The 21,272-nt window shown below is 37.8% G+C and overlaps 1 protein-coding gene across 1 annotated transcript; it reads left to right on the forward strand.

The window, feature by feature from the left end:
• The first annotated feature begins 96 nt into the window (after positions 1-96).
• CDNF (cerebral dopamine neurotrophic factor) lies at positions 97-20,181 on the forward strand. The gene is made up of 4 exons (XM_032880796.1): positions 97-288; positions 13,557-13,684; positions 14,741-14,882; positions 19,971-20,181. Exons 1-4 carry the CDS (start codon positions 174-176, stop codon positions 20,147-20,149), a joined length of 564 nt encoding a protein of 187 aa, XP_032736687.1. The 5' UTR covers positions 97-173; the 3' UTR covers positions 20,150-20,181.
• Positions 20,182-21,272: the final 1,091 nt, after the last annotated feature.

Here is a 21,272-nt window from a genome sequence, read left to right on the forward strand (position 1 = left end):
GCCAATGGAAACTTGTGATTGAATTGGCGTCATTTGGCCCAGCAACTCCCGGCAGATTCCACCGCCCGCTAACCCCTAGCTCTGCCCTCCGCGTCCTGTCACAGCACCGGGCGATAGCTGCGTGGCTGTTTTGGTGGACGCAGGTGGCAGGCGTCTGGAGCGGCTGGCTCATCATGTGGTGCGTGGGCCCAGCCGCAGTGGTGGCCTTTTGTGCCGGACTTTGGGTGTCTAACCCGAGGACGGCGATGGGCCAGGAGGCCGGGGAACGGCCAGGGGCCGACTGTGAAGGTGAGCGGTGTGAGACCCGCTTGCATGGCCATGGCACCGCGCTGCAGCGCAGCTGTTGTCGGCTTTGGCTTCTCCCGGCGCTGGCTATAAATAATATTGAACTCAGGAAATGCAGGCCCCCGTCCCTGGTTTCCCACCGCCTTCTTCCAAGCCTGGGAAGTTCGATCCGCGTCCAGTGACACCTTGAGGCCGCCTCCCTCCCCGTCTTGTACTATTAAACGGCTGTGGTCAAAGCCGGGGAGTTTGGATTTGGATTAGATGTTGTGTAGACGCGACTAGCTTCGGAGGACCCTAGCGCTCCACCTATGCTGCTACTGTGAATGGGCGAGTCTGGCCCCTCCCAGCCCAGGCGAGGTCTTTAAAATTTAAATTCGTTTGACTCCCAAAAGAAAAATAAAACAAGTTGTCTGTAATTGAGTTGAGGTGGTTTAAACCAGAGAACGAAAGTAACGTTTGTTAGTACTTACAGAGTAAAGTTGCTTCACAAAGGAGTACATTAACTCCTTTGGAGGAATACCTGGGAATGATTCCTTTTCCGTTCGCAGAACCTGAGCTATGCACTTGAAATCAAAACACGTGGGGCTAGGTTCCACCAACCCTTGTGCTCTGAGCCCCCATGCCCCTTCCTTACAAAATCAGCGTGATAGTACCTACTTCAGAGGGTTGTTACCAAGATTAAAGAAGAAAATTGGCTATTCTAGCCCCTTCCTCCTGGACTGCTGTAACAACCATTTTTCATAGACCAAAATAATTTATGTAAGTGTATATCCTTCTCACCCTGATGTGACCTTGGGACTCTATCCCTGCTTAACAGGAAATTGTAGATTCACAGTATACATTGAATATTTGGATGAGTGTAGTTTGTATAATAACTTGATGAAGTGTTAAGAATTGGAGTCCAGTTTTCTACCAGCTCTGCAATAATTAAACTTCTCTCCAGAAATTTGAAATATCTACACGATATCATTTTTAAATATCATTTTTAAACTTTCTATAGTTATATTTGTTCCTCTAAGTTATAATTTTGTTTAAAGAATCTTAAAACTGCACCTATGCATTTAAAGCAGAACTTGTGAGACATAAACAATAGATTTGATTACTCATTAGTAATTTAATTTCTGGAGTGTCTACCTGAAAACGGTTCAGAAAAGCCAGAGCCCCTCGATTCATTAAATGTGAAGCTTATGCCATCTTGCCCAGATTTATTACAGCATATTGTAATTATTGTGTGTTTCATTTTTTACTGTCTTCCCTCCTCTTGCTCACTCTGCTCCCATTACCCTGTTTTTGGACCCATCAAGGACACTCCTGCGTTAGAGCCTTTGCATTTCTTCCCTTTGCCTTGAGAGTTCTACCCCCAAGTAGTCCACTTACGGTCTTCTCCCTTTCTTAAGGTTTCTGCTCAAATACCACTTTATCCAAGAGGTTTTCCTTGACCACTCCATTTAGAATAATACTATTTACCTTGTCACTTTCTATCCCCATTATCATGTTTCTTTTTCTTCACAGCCATAAGATACTTTTATTTATTTCCTCACATGTAATCCTTGAGGGTGGGTATGGACTTTGTCTTTCAACAGCCTAGAACACTGTCTGGTATTTACTAATTGCTCAATGAATATTTGTTAAAAAGACAAATGACTGGCTGTTGTATTTAATATTCTGTTCCTATTAATAGCATTAGGAATGAATAGGACTTGGAGATCTAAAAGAAAACATGACTGGTCATCTAGCTGAAAACAGCTAAAAACACTGGATAAAATAAAAACGTAAAAATATTTTTTAAAGATTTATTTATTTATTTGAGAAAGTGTGTGTGGGTGCTTGGGAGGGGTGGGGGAGGAGCCCAGGAAGACAAGCAAACTGCTGAATGAGGAGCCCTTCTCAGGGCCTTCTCAGGGCTCCATCCTAGGATACCTGAGATCATCACCTGAGCCAAAATCAAGTGTCATGCTCAACCAATGAGCCACCCAGGCGCTCCTAAAAATAATTTTAAGAGTAAGTTAGCAAGGCGCAACCAGAGGCCAAAAATCAAGGTGAAAGTGGACCAAAAGAGGTAAAAGGAATGGGGAAGGTAGCTTTTGCCTTGAGGGCCCTCGTTACTCAAGCAATCTGAATTTAGGTTTTCATGACTTTGGTAAAAAAAAGAATAAACACAAAGCTCAGGACCTTCCCAAGTTAGGAGTGTAATATGAGGTCTTCCCCCAATTAATTTGAAACCCTAAAGAGCTAGACCTCCGTTATAAAAGGTGACCTGGAAATAACCACAATTCTATCCCTGTCTTTAGAGACTGAAAGCAATTGTGGTATTTGAATTTTGTACTGAAAGGGAAAACAAAACTGTCTCCAGATAACTCCTAAGCACAAGATAGTCCACATATGCATTGAGGCCCAAATGCACACAACCTGGATGATCCCAAGCATCTCAAACTGAAATTTTAGTTTAAAGGGGTTTTAGGCATCAGCAAATGGTGATCTTACCTGTAGGAATCCACCTTTAGCCCAGCCTGCAAATAGTTCTCACGGTTAAAGTCTAAGAAATAAAGGTTACATTCAGAAAAGTCTTGCACCCATGGGTAAGCCTGGCACCATAAGTGACAGCCAGGTGAGACTGGTGGCAGAGGCTAGTGGAAAGCTTCAGGTACTGGAATTACCAGGCACAGAATAGAAAATACATTTATTATGTTCTAAGAAATAAAGGAAGGGAATGAAAATACAAAGGGCAAAAAGACTCTTAAAAATGTCCAACCATATTTGGAAAAGAACCAGATTAAATGACTACAAATAGAAATTAACGGGATTAGCAGCAGATAAGATAGAGCTGATGAAACAGTAAGTAAGAAGATGGAAGAAATTGTCAAGAATGAATCACTAGAGAGAAGAAGAAAAAAAGAGAAAATCTTAAACACAGCCCTGTGTTTAAGTCTAACTTTAGAGTTAGACTCTCAGATGATTCAACATTGAAAGGCCCAAAATCACACAGGTAGTAATCGGTAAAGCTGGGATTGGGACCCAGAGAGTCTAACTTCAGAGCCTAATCACTGAATTACTACTTATACTGCTTTCTGAGTACAGTGTTGTGGACTAAATTATTTAAGGAAATATTAAAAAATAAAATCAGAAGAATGAAGTAATATACAAATTATTCAAGAAGTTCTGGCTACTTTTTAACTCCTAACTCCTTATAACTTGTGTTCTATTCTTAGGTAGAAATTCTCCCCTAGTTCTGGTATCACCATGATTGGTGTCTTTTTAAAATTTTTCCTCCAAAATCAAGCAGTTAATGTGGGACTGACTGCAGTTTTAGAAGGTGTGGATGGAACTAGCCCATTGCCAGTTTAATTATTCCACTAACCTAATTTTAAGCATTTATCATTATCTTTTTGAAAAACTTGTAGCTCTTTTCCTGCAGGTGGCATGCTTATATTTCCCAAACAAGTCCGGGAAACTAGTAAAATATGGTCGACCAGTCGCAGAGAACAGAGCCCAAATTACAAGGGTGGGTCAGGCCAGGTGGAGACATCCAATCAGTGGAGCGCACATACTGTCTCCCTAGCTACCAAGGAGTGTGGGTTCTGCCTTTTGGGCACCAATTCTGACCAAGGTGATAGGCTAGTTCAAATATCTACTATAGGGTAAATTGTAATTCAATTGGCCACCCGTTTGTGACCTAGCATGACTGTGCAGCTTTCTCTGTGTGTTGTAATCTCACTGGCCACCTGTGTGTGGCCAGGCTCAACCACAAGGCCTTTGCTCTATAAAAGTTATTCTGTGAGGCTGGGGGGTGGTCGCCCTCTCTGTAAAAGGCAGCCCTGACCGGTTGGTTTGATTCTCGATGCTTGGCTCGTAATTAAGCTTTGCTTGACCTTCGATTTCTATCAGTCTCACTCCTTTCATCACAGACCTAACAATTACAAAATATTTTATTGAGCTTATTGGGGATTTCTGTGACAGTCAAAGATAGTGTGGTGAGTTTTTAACATCAGTTAGGAACTATTTCAAACAGGAAAATTTTTTATATGACCTATACCTAGCATCTAGATTCATTGTTAATATTTTGCTATTTTTGCTACCATTCTCTCTCTTTAAAAAATAAAACAGCACACTTGCAGCCACTGTTTTCTCTCCCTTTCCAGGAGAAATGTCTGTTCTAAAGTTAATGTGTGCTTCTTTTCCATTTTTAAAGATCTTATTTATTTAATTGACAGAGAGAGAGATCACTAGTAGGCATAGAGGCAGGCAGAGAGAGAGGGGAAAGCAGGCTCCCTGCTGAGCAGAGAGCCCAATGCAGGGCTTGATCCCAGAACCCTGAGATCATGACCTGAGCTGAAGCCAGAGGCTTAACCCACTGAGCCACCCAGTTGCCCCTTCTTTTCCATTTTTAAAGAACTCTTACTATAAATGTGTATATCACAAATAACCTATGTATTTTTTTTATCTTAGTTCTATATAATTGTACATCGTACATATTCATTTGCAACCTTTTTATTCAACATGATATTAGGGCACTTATGTACACTGATAACCACAGATGTAGTTGTTTTTTTGTTTGTTTGTTTGTTTTTTTAAAGAAGAGCCAGGTAATTCCACGGCCTAGCTCCTTCAGAATATTTCTTACCAGCATTTGGTTTTGTTCTTTTTTCTTTTTTTTAAAAGAGTTTATTTATTTATTTGACAGACAAAGATCACAAGTAGGCAGAGAGGCAGGCAGAGAGAGAGCGAGAGAGAGGAGGAAACAGGCTCCCTGCCGGGCAAAGAGCCAGATGCAGGGCTCGATCCCAGGACCCTGAGATCATGACCTGAGCTGAAGGCAGAGGCTTTAACTCACTGAGCCACCCAGGTGCCTCTGTAGTTCATTTTTAAAAATTGCCTATAGAATTCTACTTTCTGAGGGAAATACAGTTTATGTAACTATTCTCTCTTGGAGTTTTGGTAAGGTTTTTCCCACTTTGACATGGTTTTAAACAATGGTGCTCTGAGAATTCTTATATATGTTTCCTGGAGCACATGGGTAATGATTTCTCTAGGTCATAGAGCAAGAATTTCTGGGTGATCCATTATATGTGTTTTCAACTTAACTTTTCCCTGTTGGACTGCGGTTTTCTTACAGATATGCAGGAGCTCTTTTATTCAGCCAAAAAATACATATGTCACATCCAGTCTAGGTTCCTCATTGAGGACAGAGTAATGTAGTTAAGTGGGAGAGGTGACAGACACTGAAGCATGAGAGGCAGTGAAGAGTCAGGTCATCAGGGACTTTGGGACAATTTAGAGACTGCATTAGACTCTGAGTGATATGGAAAGCCACAGGAGGCTGCTGAGCAGATGAAGTAGCGTAATCTGACTTTCATTTTCAAAGAATCTGATTAGGATGTTGGGAATTTAGTGGGTCAGATTATAGCAATCCTCTGACCAAGAAATCCTAATGCTGCTGAAGAAGATATGAAAACATTATAAAGGAACCTAGAGCTGACAAATATAGAAAAATTTATTAGTCCAAAATTGGAAGAGGAAGGAGCAATCCTGAATGGTAAACTGAATTTACACTCATTTTTGCCCAGATGACACTGGCCAAAGTAAAGATGATCTTTTGTGTGAGGGAGATGGAAGGCAAAGCCTAAGACTTGTTTTAAGTAGGGAGTCTACTAGGACACTCTTCTTTGTTAATCTGGGATTCCCAAATCCCAAATACTCCCTGAGAGCATGGTTGAATGAGCAATAAACTTAACCCATCCCTACACACAGAGGTCTCTAAGGAAAATTTCCTTGACACTGTGCAGAATAGAAGAAAGGAATAAATACATTTCTGAGCGATTATAACCACAAGATGTCCTCACTTGGATTTGCAGCTAAATTTCACATCAGGGGTCCAAGATAATATCAAGCTCTCAATTTAGTTTAGAGTATTCCCTGGCTAGTAGCTCCTAAGCCTGATACATACAGACACAAATCCTTTATGGAAATAAGGCATCATCATTTTAGGCATCAAATAATCTCCACAAATACAATTCAAATGACTATCATGCAGGACAAAATAAGGAAGTAGACAAAAGAAACAAATAATCAGGTAACAAGAGGAGGCAAAGGACTCTGTTTTTCACAACAAAACTTTTATAACTCACTGGCTTTAAATTAGGTGTGGGGGAGTGAGGGAGAGAAGAGGAGGGTGATTAGAAACCACAGAATAAAAATTCTTTGAGTTTTTTTTTTCTTGAAGAGGAATGGGGAAATGGGGTCGTATTTGGTGGTGGTGGGGCAGGAATGTGGTCTTGAGAGATCTTTTTATTGCTTCTAAGATGTGAGAAGTAACACATGCATGTTGCAGGCTAGTGGGGAACAAGACAGGAGGGAGAGCATAGAAGCGGAGGAGCAGGGAGTTGATAGGCTCTCCTTAGCAAATGCAAGCGTTGTCAAAGTTCATTCATAGAATAAAGGTAGAACATGCAGGTACAGGTGTGGTAGATAAAGGTGGCTGGACCAGGGGAAAGTTCTCTCCTGTTGCTTTTTTCCCCTCGAAGAAATAGGATGCAGGATCATGAGGTGGGAGTGAGAATGAGGCGGAGGTGTTAGACTAGGTTTGAGGAGAGAGCAGTTTTGCAATTGTCATTTGGGAAGTTGGATATAGTGGGAGTATATGGCCAAAGGAGTAGGGTTGTCAAGCAGCCCTGAGGGTCACTGAAAATTCGTGGTCATGAATTTGAAGTGAGACCAGTGAGCACCACTGTGTTAATTCCTCCTATGCTCAGCGAGTATAGGCACAAACTGGGTGGGGAGTTGGCTTTAATTAGGGTTAGGGTTTTCCAGGTGCATACAACAATGGAGGAAGATGCAAGAAAGTTGAGTTTATGTGCAAAGAAGTGACTATAGTGTAGAACGTGGAATCTAAACTGGACAAGGAAGCATGGTTAAAAAGTGGGAAAATCAATGGATTGTACAACCTGGTGGGGTTGGGAGAACTTAGACATTGGGTGTTAGAGGAGGTGAGCTGGAGAGATAGGAGGTGATGGTCAAACAATGGGATTTCAACTGAAATTATAGAGAGATTATGGTCATTGGTAATGATTGGATCAAAGGGTATGACCATTGCAATTTCTCATGTATTCTAGATATTAATCTTTAGTCAGTTATATAAGTTGTAAATATCTTCCTCCAGTCTATGGCTTGTCTTATCTTTTGTTTATGATTTCTTTGGCATTATAAAAGTGTTTAATTTTGCTGTAATCAAATATATGATCTGTATTTTGTACCTTCTTTACGAAATCTTTTTTCTCTATCCTGACATCATGAAGATGCTTTCATGGGTTTTATTCTAAAAATTTAGTAGTGATGGTCTTCCCATATAAATCTTCACCAGGGATTTATGTTTGCATTAGAGATCTAAGATTATCTTTTTCCATGGTTAAGTTGTCTTAATACCATTTATTGCCTAGTAAATTTTTATCCTCCATTGATTTTTAGCATCACTTCTATCCTTACCAACCTCCTCTAGATTTGTGCATTTGTTTTTAGACTCTATTTGTGCATTTTTTTCTAGACTAATTCTCCTGGTCTATTCTGTGTCATTCCCACAGTGTTTTCAATCCTATAGCTCTTGATATCTGATAATGTCTATTCCTCAAACTCCTTTTTCTTTTTTTTCCTTCTTCTTCTTCAAACATTTCTTGGCTTTCATTTGCTCTTGTTTCTTCATATGTACTTTTGGATCAGGTTATAAAATCCATAAAAGTCCTATTTGAATTTTGATTAGAATCACATTACTTATTTGAGAGAGAGTGAGAGAGAGAGAGAGATTGAGCACAAGGCAGGAGGAGAGGCCAGGGGAGAAGTTGACTCTCCACTGAGCAGGGAGCCCAGGATCATGACCTGAGACATGGCAGAGCTTAACCAATTGAGCCATCTAAGTGCCCCTGAAATAACATTATATGTATAAGTTTATTTAAAAATAATTATCATCCATAATATTGAAACTTCCCATCCATGAACATAGTTTATCTTTTCATTTCTGAGGTCTACTTTAAGGTCTTTTGATCAAGTTTTGTAATTTTTTCTTCCAAAGTCTTGATATATTTCATTAAATTTATTCCTGGTTATACTAGAATTTTTGTCATGAATGTAAATGATTTCTTATTTTAAATTTGCAGTTTCCTCATTATTTCTTTGTATTAATCTGATAGCAATTTTGCATAATGCTCTCCTTATTAAGAATGTTTTTCTACCTAGACAATCATATAATCTGCAAATGATAAAAATTTTGCTTTTTTCTTCCTTTTTTTTTTTTTTTTTTCCTGAGATGGAGAGAGTGAGTGTGAGCTGAGGTTGGGAGGGGCAAAGGGAGAGGGAGAGAATTTTAAGCAGGCTCCAGGGAGCCTGATGTGGGGCTTGATCTCACGACCCTGAGATCATGACCTCAACCCAAAATCAAGAGTTGGATGCTAAACCTACTGAGCCACGCTTTTTCCTTTCTAATAAACGTTTGTTCTATTAGCTAACATATCCAGTTCTGTATTGAATATAAGTGGTGACAAAGGATCATTTTACTGCTAATGTCGGACATTTGCTGTAGAGCTTTCTTAGATATCCGTTATTAAGTCAATGCAGTTCTTTTCTAGTCTGAGTTTGCTAAGTGTGTGCATATAGATGCTTGCTTTAATCATGAACATAAATTCGATTTTATTAAATATGTATACATCTACTGAGATGATCGTATGATAAATTGCATTAATAGCTTTTCTGATTTTAAATCATCTTGGTCACTGATGTGATTCTTTTTTTATTATGATATTTTAATGTGCATTTTATTTTCAAAACGTGAAATTGGCCAATAATTTTTGTCTCATATTGTCCTTGCCTGGTTTTGATGTCAAGGTTTGGCCAATCTCATTAAAGATTGGGAGCTTTTCTTTCCTTTCTTTCTTTTCCTTTGCTATCCTTGTCTCTGTGACAGTTTATACAAAATAGTTCTGGTACTGGGTTTCTTTTTTTCCCTGGTGGATTTTTAATTATTGCTTCAGTTTTTTAAAATGGTTTAGCTCTGTTCAGGTTTTTATTTCTATTAAGTTATTTTTGTTAAACTTTTCTGTGATGTTGTCTATGCTGTTTTCAAATTTATTGAAATAAAGCTTTCTTATGGTGTTTTCTTATGATTTTAGAGTCTCTATTCTCTCTCTAGGTATGCCTTTTTTTTAAATCAATGTTTTATAGCTTATATTTTTTATCAAATAGTTATGTATATGCATAAATTTAAATTGTAAATTTTTCCCCTGGGCCTATATTGAAAAATGTTAGACTCTTACCCATTCTTCTCTAGATAGTGCTTTACTGTGCAGCTACTTCTAAGTAGTTTAGCTGCTTCATCTGACACATATCTTTATTAATCTAAATAAACTGATTAAAATGCTCTTTTTCAGTTTTTCACTTTTATTATCTTTGGAAAATGAATTTTTAGATCTATACACCCACCCACATCTGTCTCCTACACACCCATTCTCTCATTTAACATACCTTTACATCACCATTTGGGGTAAAAATAAATCTCAGGGTTTATATTGTTGTGCCATGTAAATATTATTCAAAGGTGAGTTACTTAGTGCACCAGCATTTCATCTTTCATGCACATCTTTCTCCCCTTGAATTAAAACTTGCCTCAATTTTTCCTTGATCAGTTTTTGTTCTAATCATTAATTTATATCATATATATTTTTTATTTTTTATTTTATTTTATTTTTTCTGGCAGAACTAAAAATTATGTCTGAACAAGCTGACCACATCAGGTAGTCTATTAGTTTGATTTTCTGCTTGGTGGCCTAATTCCTGGGTCCTGCTCTAACCTGGACACTCATCTCTCCAGCTTGTTGTCCTAGGACTCCCTCCTCTCCTGGGAATTTCCCTGGTCTCTGCTGTGTTTGAGCCTTTGTTTCCTGGAACCCAAGGCATTCCTTTGATTGGTTCACTCTTCTGTTTTGGTGAAGACTACTGCCTGAAAAACATCACATGATAATATAATTTTGAGATCTTGAATGTTGAAAATAACTTTATTTACTTTGGCATTTTAATTAATAGCTTGACTATTTATAGAATTCCAGGTCAAAACCATTTTTTTCTCTAGAATTTTGATAACATTAAGCCATTTTCTTATCGTTTCCAGTGTTAGGAAATCTAATGACACCCTATTTCATAATTGTTGTTAGAGCTATTTTAGATTTCAGCAGAATTATAGAATCTTTTCTTTTTTACTGGTGTTCTAAAGTTTCTTGATTTTTGTGTTTTGATATAGATCTTTTCCAATTTTGTGGATCTGTAAATCCAGATATTTATGTCTTCCGCTAAAAAGAATATTCCCTATATTGGTTCTTTGACAATTCCCTATTCTATCTTCCTGAAGCTCATTACTTAGGTATTTGTCTTCCCAAATTTCTTAAATTTTATTAATCATTTTCAATCTCTTTGTTTTTTGGTCCACTTCCTGGTGATTCCCTCCCCCCACCCAGCCTAATTCCCTAAGTAAATCTGGTTGACTTTCTCCTTTAATTTCACAATCATATTTTTAATTACCAAGGGTTCTTACTTGTTATTTGGTTGTCTGAATATTATTTATCACTTTAAAAATTCTTTATCACTTTTTTCCTTGCGAAGAAATTGTCTTTCCTTATTAGCTATTATTTTCATATATCCTTACTTTTTCTACTTAATTTATGTGATTTTATTATCTGGTAGTTTCTATATTCTTCTGGTTTATATAGTTATACTTTTAAAAACTTAAGTTGAATGCTTACTTATTTATTTTCCATTTTTTCTTTTGAAAAATACATACTTAATGTGATGAATTTCCTTGTAATTACTGCTTAAAGTTTTATGTATAGCATTTTTACTGGAATTGAGCACTAAAACCTGTACATTTCTGTTACTACTTTTTCTTATTTAGAAGTATGTATTTTAAAAATTTCCAGGCACAAGAAGGGCAGATCCTGAGTTGGATCATATTATTTTTGTTACTCATTTCTAATTATATTCAGGGAATGTGGTCTGCTTAATGCAGGTTTTCTGGTGCTTGTTGAGAACTGCTTTTTGGCCCATGACCTGGTATAGTAATGTAAATATTCCATAGTTTCTTCAAAAGAATGTGGGTTCTCTAATTTGGGGGAGAAGGGTTGCACAGGTAATAACTTGTGAATACTGTTCAAATGTTTAATGTCCTTATTGACTTTTGGTCAATTTGATCAAATAACTGCTGTGAGGGTGCTCAGCCATCTAGGGTTATTGTGAATTTGTTGATTTCTTCTTATAATTCTATCAGGATTTTCTATATTATTAAGCTATGTTATTGGCTGTGCATTAGTTTACAACATTTATTTTGGTATTTCTGGTAAATGGTTCATTTTACGGTTAGTAGCAACTGTTGCTATTCTCAAAAATGTTTTACAGAACTTAAGCAGATTTTGGTTAGCATTTTCTAGGCATATTTTTTTATTTTTAAAATCTCAGTTTTGTTGTTTTTTTCAGCCTTTTGCTGTAGTCTCATACTTTTTATGTGACTCTTATAAACAGCATACAATTGAATTTTTGATAGTTCTGCTCTGAAAAATCCTGTGCTATAATTGCAATTTTAATACATTCATGCTTATTGTAATTAATGATATATTTGGGTTTCTTTTTCCCACTCAATTTTGTGTTTTTTAAAAACATGTATTGTGCTTTTTTCTTTCTTCTTCTTTTTCTTCTTCTTCTAAACCTTTTCTGTCTTCCAGCAGACTGATAATATTTGAACAATCCCTCCCCATGGCTAGCACCAATACAGATCTGAAAGTAATCTGTTCATATTTTTTAGTTATTACCCTTACGTTGTTAACTTGAGAATTGGCTAAAAATTATTATAACTTAGCAATAATGTTTCTCCACTCTCTTCTGGATGATAAAGGATCTTAGGAAGTTTCAAGTGAATTCTCCTATATTTCCCACCTTATATGTTAGGATTGTCCCGTTTTTGGGTTTTTACCTTATGCTTATACTCCTACATGTGTATTATTATTGTTTACACAGTTATCTTGATTTAGGTTTTTCTCCCACTTGCAATTTTTTCTTCTCACATTACTTCTTGCAACCTGATTCTCCTTTCTGGATCTTGCCTCCTTCCTGAAGTTTATCTGTTAGTAGTACCTCCTAAGGTGTTTTATACATAGGAAATGCCCAATAAATGTTTATTAAATAAACTATTTTAATCAGATGGACACAGTTTAAACTATAGCAGGTGTCTAGTTTGTGTATTAGGGTTATCAGTAGACCTTGCCTCATTTACCAGACAACAGATAGGACACTTGAACATTGGGGATGGGAGCGCATTACATGGTTTTAGTTAATACCATAAATCAAGAGTAGGGATAGAACCAAGGGCCAGAGCACTCTCCACTCTTCCTTAGTATGTTTCTCTAGAATTCTCTCTCTAATACTAGTGCCACTGTGTTCCAGTTTAAACTTCTGGCCTCCAGTTCCTTCCTCTGCACACTTGCCCCATCTGGGAAAGCAACATGGGAAAGCAGCATCCTCCTACTGCAGAAGTACCAAATGGATAAGTGTGTAGGGCCAGGGTCAGATGACCTGGGATCTAATTCCCTCTCCAGCACTTATTAGGAAAGTTAACTGGACTCTCTTTGACTCAGTTACCTCATCTGTAAAATAAGGATGGTAAGCGTCTACAGCATCACTTTGTTCTGAGACTTGAATGAGTTAATAACATACATTAGAATGGTGCCAGTACCTGTAAGCACCCAACAAATGCTGACTCTGGTTATTGCCTGAGCCACTTCATAGCTCCTCTGCCTCTTTTCTGACTCTGGATGCTGGGATCGAATATGATTGTTCAAATTTGGAGTTTCACTTAAGTTTGTGATGATAGAACATACAGACATAGGCAGACTATTAAAGGGTTTCATTTAAGATATGTATTCAGGTTTTTCTCTGCACTTTAAACAAAGCTTTCCCAAGCATCGTATCCTATATAAAGCTATATTCTCTTTTAAGATTAACTTTTGTGGGAGAATTCTCATTTTAGGTTCAACTTGGTTCCAAAGGTTGATTGATTGATTTGATAAATTCATATTATTCAGGGCCCACTAAGCAAATTGCTATAGACCCCAAACCATTCTTACTTATAATTTGAATTCATTGTCACAATGTGTTGAATCATATTTAACTTTTTTATTTTGTGAGTGGGGCATACACATTGTGGTCCGGGTTATACTTACCTAACTACACAATTTCTTTGATCCTTTTAGTTTGTAAAGAATTCTTGAACCGATTCTATAATTCCTTGATAACCAGAGGAGTCAACTTTTCCCTGGACACCATAGAAAAGGAATTGGTCAGCTTTTGTTTGGATGTCAAAGGAAAAGAAAACCGCTTGGTATGGTAAATTTTCCCTGTTCATTTTTCCTTTATGCTTGAAGAACTTGTTAATAGTTTCATTTCTCATCTTTGTCTTAATGTTCTCCTGTTCAAATGCTTGCCTCAAGCAAGTTCATTGCAGATAGCAAGCAGAAATTGATCTTCCAGTGAAATGTAGTCTGATGTATTTTCATTTAGAATATATCTGCATTCATTTTGCTTTCTGAATAGACAAGCAATTCCATGTTGCAAGCAAAGTTACACAGATTCCTAATGAGCATTTTCTGTCCTGGGTTAAGCGTGGGTAGACTCTCTATTTGTTACCAAGACTATTAGTCAAACCCGTCAAAATATTTTTATCAAGTCATTTCTACATAACTAATGAAGAATTTATGTTCTCTTATAATGGTGTTTCCTGGGTTTACACAGATGACTTTTCAATATAGTGTTTTAGTTCACTACAGATAATTGCCGGCCAATTCATTCTGCCTACAATTTCGATGTTCAGTTTGTCAGTTAAATCTGCATTGTAGACTGTTCACTGACAACACTGTAAAAGTCTCAACATTCATTTGTGCCATGAAGTTTCATATTTTTAAGTGTAAATTACCTCAGCGAGGCAGCTGGAAAGACAGCATAGCATGATGGAGAACGACATGGACTCTAGAGCCAAAATACTAGATTTTTAAATTCCATCTCTTCTGCTTACCAACGGGTGACCTTCGGTAGACTTGGGTGTAAAATGGGGATAATTACAGTACTTACTTCACAGGACTGTTGTGAGAGTTCAGTAAGTTAAGACCTTTAAAGCCCGAGAGCAGTGCCTGGCACAGAGAAAACACTTAGCAAGTGTTGGCTCTTAATAGTCTTTGAGCCTCTTGTGAAGTGTAGGGCGCTTCTAATTAACATGATCACGGGGATGGAACAATTTGTTTCCTGGTGTCTTAGTCAGCAGGAGTTAAAATTTAATAGCTGGGCCATGAAAATTAGGTTAACCTCTTTCTCACTTTTCCAAACTATATTAACTACTTTTTTTCATCACCCAGGACACTAAATTCCCTTTGTACTCCTTCAGTGCTATTATCTAGGCGCAACGAAGGACGCAGCCACGAAGATCCTCAGTGAGGTCGCTCGCCCAATGAGTGTGCATATGCCGGCGGCTAAGATTTGCGAGAAGCTCAAGAAGATGGACAGCCAGATCTGTGAACTGAAATATGGTATAATGGGGACAGATGTATTTTTCCAGTATGTCCAGAGCACTGCCAATTCTCTAAACTGGGGTCCCTGTTTCTAAAAAGTTGGTGTGAGAAGGGAAGAAAATCTCCATTCACCAGTAGTTTCCGGGGCTGCTGAATGGTGCCTCATACCATCTGAGCAACTTTGGGGGAAGAGAAATGAATACTGACACAATCAGCATTTGGTAAATCTGCCAACCCAGATAGCCACATTTAAACTCTTAAATCACCAAGGCAATGTCGACTATGTATGTCAAGGAAAAATTCCAAATGTAAAGGGAGCAGCTATTCATGGTGATTTAGGTCTTGGTGACCTATTAAGACAAAAGTTGGATCTATTCAAAGGCGATGTCAGGACTTTGAAGTTTTAAAGATGGACTATACCTTTTTTCCCTAGATTTGTCTACCATCCTGCCAGTTTTAAAATTTAAAAAATAGGTTATTCACATCAAGTCAGGTTTTGCTTGATGAAGTAAGCTTATCGAGGATGCCTAAAATAAACAGTGAGGAAAGGGAGGAGCTGTCCTATTTAAAACATTATCCTTGGCCTTATGAATTTCACCGATATAGATCTATTCCTATATAGTACAGATGATTTGCATCTGGGAGAGCCTTTTGGGTAGACTGAAGAGGTGGGTGGAAAGCCTGGGGGCATCCCTCCCTTAGCCTGTCCTTAATACCTGAGATTTTACCAGAAAAGACTCATTTCTTTTGCTTAAGTCATTGTTTTATGTTACAGACCCACTGTAGCATTATAAACTACTTAAGTAATTAGCACCCAACTTCTGAATTATTTTAGTCTTATTTTCCAACATAGCTGTGTAATATGCCTATGCACCATAGTGACAAAGCTGGCTTTAAATAGGTTTAAAGTCAGAAGATACCAAAGACAAATCTATTTCTTAATTTGCTAAGGCCCTAATCTCCAAGGTAGTGATTATGGGGAAAGCATCTGTTTTTATTGGCTTCCAAGCAGTGAAGTAGAGGCAGGAATCATTGAGTTTATATAAACAATATTCATAAAAGGAACAAACCTGTCTTGATTCTTTTATTTGACAGATGTATTTGGAATAACATCTGCTATGTACAAGGGATCCTACTTGGATCCTTGAATAATAGAAAAATTATTCAGATATTATTGAAAAGAAATGCAGAGTTACTAATGTTTTGGCAATGCTGGCCACTAGAGGCCCCTGGGGAGCCATGAACCAGTTTTAATTTTGGGACCAAAATTACATTTTCCTTACAGTTTTTGGGTTACAGAGTTTTTCCTCTTTTAAAATTAAAGCCAGATGCCAAGTTCTCTAGAAAAACTCAAAGACACTACTGACACTTGGAAGAACGTGTTTGTTTGTTTTTTTTTTTCCTTTAAGCATTTATCTCGAATAAACCAGCAGTTCTAAATTCTCCTTCCCTGCTTATGGTTGGCAGTAAAGTTGAGATTGAACAGGGGCTTCGACTGGTGGGATATTAATAATTTAAGCTATCAAAGCATCTATGTTTAAAGGTATTTTGTTAAGTCAGCCATGAAATTAACAAACAAGGTAAGTGTAGAGATGGTTTATGTTTTCAATTAGGAAGGTGTCATTTGGTTTTTGACCTGAAAGTATGTTTTTGCTAGATCTATTTTTTTTTAAAGGATAGAAATCACCATAAAAATTAAAGGGTCCCCTGAGCACAGGGTGTAGCTGACTGTCCAAATAACAAAAAGTGTTTAAAATTTAACTTTTATTTTTTCCAGATGTATTAAGATATATTTGACATAAAATATTGTGTAAGTTTAAGGTGTATGACATGTTGGCTTGATACATTTATCTATTGCAATATTACCACCATTGTGTTGGTTAACACCTCCATCATGTTTTATGATTACCGTATCTTTTCTGTGATGAGAACATTTAAGACCTACTCTCATAGGAATATTCAAGTATATAATACAGTATTAACCATAACTACCACAGCGTACATTAAATTCCCAGAACTTGTTTTGTAACTGGAAGTTTGTACCCTTTTGCCAACATTTTCTTAATTTCTCTATCCACCAGCCCCTGATAACACCATCCTATGCTCTGTTTCTATTAGTTTGGCTTTTTTAGATTCCATGTATAAGTGATATCATACAGTATTTATCTTTCTCTGACTTATTTCACTTAGTCCATTCTTCTTCTTGCAAGTGGCAAGATTTCCTTTCTCATAGCTTAATAACATTCCATTGTGTGTGTATACATGTGTGTCACACACACACGTGCACACACACAAACATCACATCTTTGTCCATTCATCTGTTGATAGATACTTAGGTTGTTTTCATAGCTTGCCTATTGTGAATAATGCTGCAGTGAACATGGAAATGCAGGTATCTCTTTGATATCCTATTTTCATTTCCTCCAATATATACCCTGAAGTGGGACTGCTAGATCGTTTGGTAGTTCTACTTTTAATTTTTAAAAGAACTTCCATACTCTTTTCCATAGTGGCTGTAATAATTTACACTGCCAGCAAGAGTGATTTTTTTCTAAATTGTTTCCAACGCTTGTTATCTCTTAAGTTTTTGATGACAGCCATTCTAAGAAATGTGAGGTGATACCTCATTGTAAGACTGTTTTGCATTTCCCTTATGATTAGTGAGGCTGAGTACCTTATCAAGGACCTGTTGGCCATTTGTATGTCATCTTTGTGAGGATATCTATTCAGTTCCTCCCCCTATTTTTTTTAGTCAGATTATTTGAGATATTTTTGCTATTGGGTTATATGAGTTCTTTATATATTTTGGATATCAACCTCTTATTAGATATATAAGTTTCAAATACTTTCTCACATCCCATAACTTGCCATTTATTTTGTTGATGGCTTCTGTGTTGTGAAGAAACTTTTTAGTTTGATATAGCCCCATTTATTGGTTTTTGTTTTTGTTGTACTTTGGTGTCATATCCAAAAAATCATTACCAGGACCAATGTCAAGGAGCCTTTCCCTTTGTCTTCTTCTTGAATTTTTATGATTTCAGGTTTTATGTTTAACTTGTAATCCATTTCAAGTTAATTTTCCTAAGCAATATAAGATAGGGGTCCAGTTTTATTTTTTCTGTATGTGGTTATCCAGTTTTCCAAACACCACTTATTGAAGAGACTGTTTTTTCCCCATTGTATATTCTGGGTACCTTTGTCAAATATTAGTTGACCTTATATGCAATTTCTGGGCTTTTGATTCTACCCCATTAGTATATGTGTCTGTTTTTATGTCAGTACCACACTGTTTTATTATAGCTTTGTAGTACAGTTTGAAATCAGGAAGTGCAATGCTTCCAGCTTTGTTCTTTCTGAGGATTGCTTTGGCTATTCAGGGTCTTTTTTTTTTAATATTTTATTTATTTATTTGACAGACAGAGATCACAAGCAGGCAGAGAGGCAGGCAGAGAGAGAGGGGGAAGTAGGCTCCTCGCTGAGCAGAGAGCCCGATGTGGGGCTCGATCCCAGGACCCTGGGATCATGACCTGAGCCATTGGAATTTTGATGGGGATTGCATTAAAGCTGTAGATGGCTTCGGGTAGGGTGGGCATTTTAGCAGTATTAATCTTCCAGTCCACGAACACAGGATGTTTTTCCATTTGTGATCTCTTCAGTTTATTTCATCAAAGTCTGGTGGTTTTCAGTATATAGATCTTTCACCTCCTTGGTTACATTTGTTCCTAAGTATAAAATCTAACTTTTAGATTTGAGCACACATACTGGAAGTTTTTGATAAGTCACTTGATGACCATGTTATGGTTGTTAAGAGACTTTTTTTTTTTTTTAAGGATTTTATTTATTTATTTGACAGACAGAGATTACAAGTAGGCAGAGAAGCAGGGAGAGAGAGAGGAGGAAGCAGGCTCCCCATGGAGCAGAGAGCTTGATGTGGGGCATGATCCCAGGACTCCAGGATCATGACCTGAGCTGAAGGCAGAGGCTTTAAACCACTGAGCAACCCAGGCGTCCGTTAAGAGACTTTTAAATGCTGTGTTCTATCATTCAGGGGAAAAAAGGAAAGGGCTCTCTGAGAGAAATCAAGCTGCAAAAGTCCTGGGCTGCCACTAATTATTAAATAAGCAAACTTCAATGTTGTATCCATGTCCAAACACACAACTGGTCCTGGGGGTGGGGGAACGAAAAGAATTTCTCCTTTCTGAAAGGGAAATTACAATTATGAGTATGTTATAGATGAGCTTTGTTTGTTTGTTTTTCCTGTTTCTGGGGTAGACCATGGAGAAGTAGCTGCGTTCTTGACATTGTCTGCAGATAATAAGTGGAAACAGCAGTCTTTCTAGAGGAGTTGGATGTTAATAACAAATGTTATTGGCAAGAAGGTTAGGAGCCAGATTGGCTGGCACCAAAGCACTAGCATCAGAGAAGTGGATATATCCCAAAGGGCTACCAATGAATGCTGTGATGATTTTGTAATCCCAGTAGGGACAGAGGATCAGGTGAGTTCAGGCAGAGATTCCCAAACAATTAAGGACCAATGAGAATGCTCTTAATTTCATTGATGTTTTTGGTGTCTTTACATTTGTTATTTAAAAACTCCATAGGGCCTTGTAATAGGTATGCCCATCAGTTTTAATGCAGACATGTGTTCTTACAGAACTCGAACCATTACTTTCTAGTTAATTACAATCTAGTGCTTTCAGCTGGCCACGCTCAAGGCCATCCCAAGGCACTGCCATTTATCAATACTCTTCTCTGTATCTTAGGAGCAGCAATTAAGATGCAGTGTTGTCATTTTAGTCATTATGGTCTTGAGAAGCCATGGAGTGGTCACAAAATCCTGTAAAGCTACACAGGCTCCTGTTTTGAAGCAAGTATAATTCCATGGAAAGCAAATTGAATAGAACACTAATGATCCCAATAGCTTTGTACATAACACATTTTTCTTAGCTATGTCTTGGTTTCCATAGAAATTGGAACTGTTCCCCACTTTGGAACATAAGGTAGTTGGCACCAAGATAAGTAACACCACTGGCCTTTCTAAGTGTTTCACAGTTTTTTGTTTTTGTTTTTGTTTTTTAAATGGTGCTTTCCCTTTTCGTTGTTTAGAAAAGAAATTGGACCTGGCATCAGTGGACCTGTCAAAGATGAGAGTAGCAGAGCTGAAACAGATATTACACAAGTGGGGAGAGGAGTGCAGAGCCTGTGCGGAGAAAACGGACTACGTGAATCTCATCACTGAACTGGCACCCAAGTATGCAGCAGCCGACCCCAAAACAGAGCTCTGACGCCTCCAATGCTGATGCGCCATTAATGAAAGATACAGTTACTCTCCAGGAAAATGACATGTTGGTTAAGAGTAACTGGGAGTTGCGCTGTATGTGGTCTCATTATTTTTGCTTTAAGAAAAAAAAAACCAAGAATTGATTACTTGGATTTACAATGAAAACTGCTGATATTAGTGGCGTCTTACATTTGCAGTGTACCCAAACCCAACAGTGCCTTTCTCATAATTTTTGTAAGGATCACATATATTGTCTTTATCCATGTCCTTAAAATCGAGAAATGTGAACTACTGAGAAATTGATGGAGTAAGTCGATTCAAAGAAGGAAGACAGTGCTCAGAGGCCCCTCTCTGTGCACTAATTTTTAATTAAATATATTGGTTTAGGAAAAAAGAGACAATGTTTTGTCTACCTAACTCCCACCTTCAATCCAAAAGAATAACATGGCATAATCAAAGGTTTTAAAAAGTAAACTTTGTACTTTCAACTGCAAATCACTCTATGTTCTGGCTCTTTTTGGCATCTGGTATGGGAGGGCAGGAGGCGCTATTTGAAATTAGGATTTTCCCAAAGAAGGAATACCTATTTAAAACCTATTTATCCCTACTTAAAACAGATCAAGAATCCACTTAAGGAGACCCTGTGTTTTAGCAAATTGTATCAGCGCTCACACTGTTGACTGAACTAAGCTCAAGGTGTTCTGTATTCCTCGCTATCTCACATTAGACAAAGGTTTTTGTTTTTTTTTCTAAGATTTCATTTATTTATTTGACAGACAGAGATCACAAGTAGACAGAGAGGCAGGCAGAGAGAGAGGAGGAATCAGGCTCCACGCTGAGCAGAGAGCCCGATGCGGGGCTTGATCCCAGGACCCTGAGATCATGACCCGAGCTGAAGGCAGAGGCTTTAACCCACTGAGCCACCCAGGTGCCCCTAGACAAGCGTTTTTTGAAGATTAAAGCATGGTAAGAGCACCTGCAGGCAAGAAAAAGCTCTATAGTTCTTAATGCTATTTTATCTGCCTTAAATTGTAGAATCATTCTTGGTTCCATTTTCTGGCCACATCAGGGTGAGAACCCCCCCCCCCCCACACACACACATACACACACACAAGTGGCTGCCTCTG

Source organism: Lontra canadensis, unplaced genomic scaffold (assembly GCF_010015895.1).
Source record: "Lontra canadensis isolate GAN:19392208 unplaced genomic scaffold, GSC_riverotter_1.0 scaffold72, whole genome shotgun sequence".
In the NCBI taxonomy this organism is placed as follows: domain Eukaryota; kingdom Metazoa; phylum Chordata; class Mammalia; order Carnivora; family Mustelidae; genus Lontra; species Lontra canadensis.

What these genes read in the sequence shown, in the direction of transcription:
- CDNF (XM_032880796.1), top strand. Translation starts at nt 174, where the DNA reads ATGTGGTGCGTGGGCCCAGCCGCAGTGGTGGCCTTTTGTGCCGGACTT. An exon ending in GCCAGGGGCCGACTGTGAAG is followed by an intron (nt 289 to 13,556) that starts GTGAGCGGTGTG and finishes TGATCCTTTTAG; the next exon opens with TTTGTAAAGAATTCTTGAAC. An exon ending in GATCTGTGAACTGAAATATG is followed by an intron (nt 14,883 to 19,970) that starts GTATAATGGGGA and finishes TTCGTTGTTTAG; the next exon opens with AAAAGAAATTGGACCTGGCA.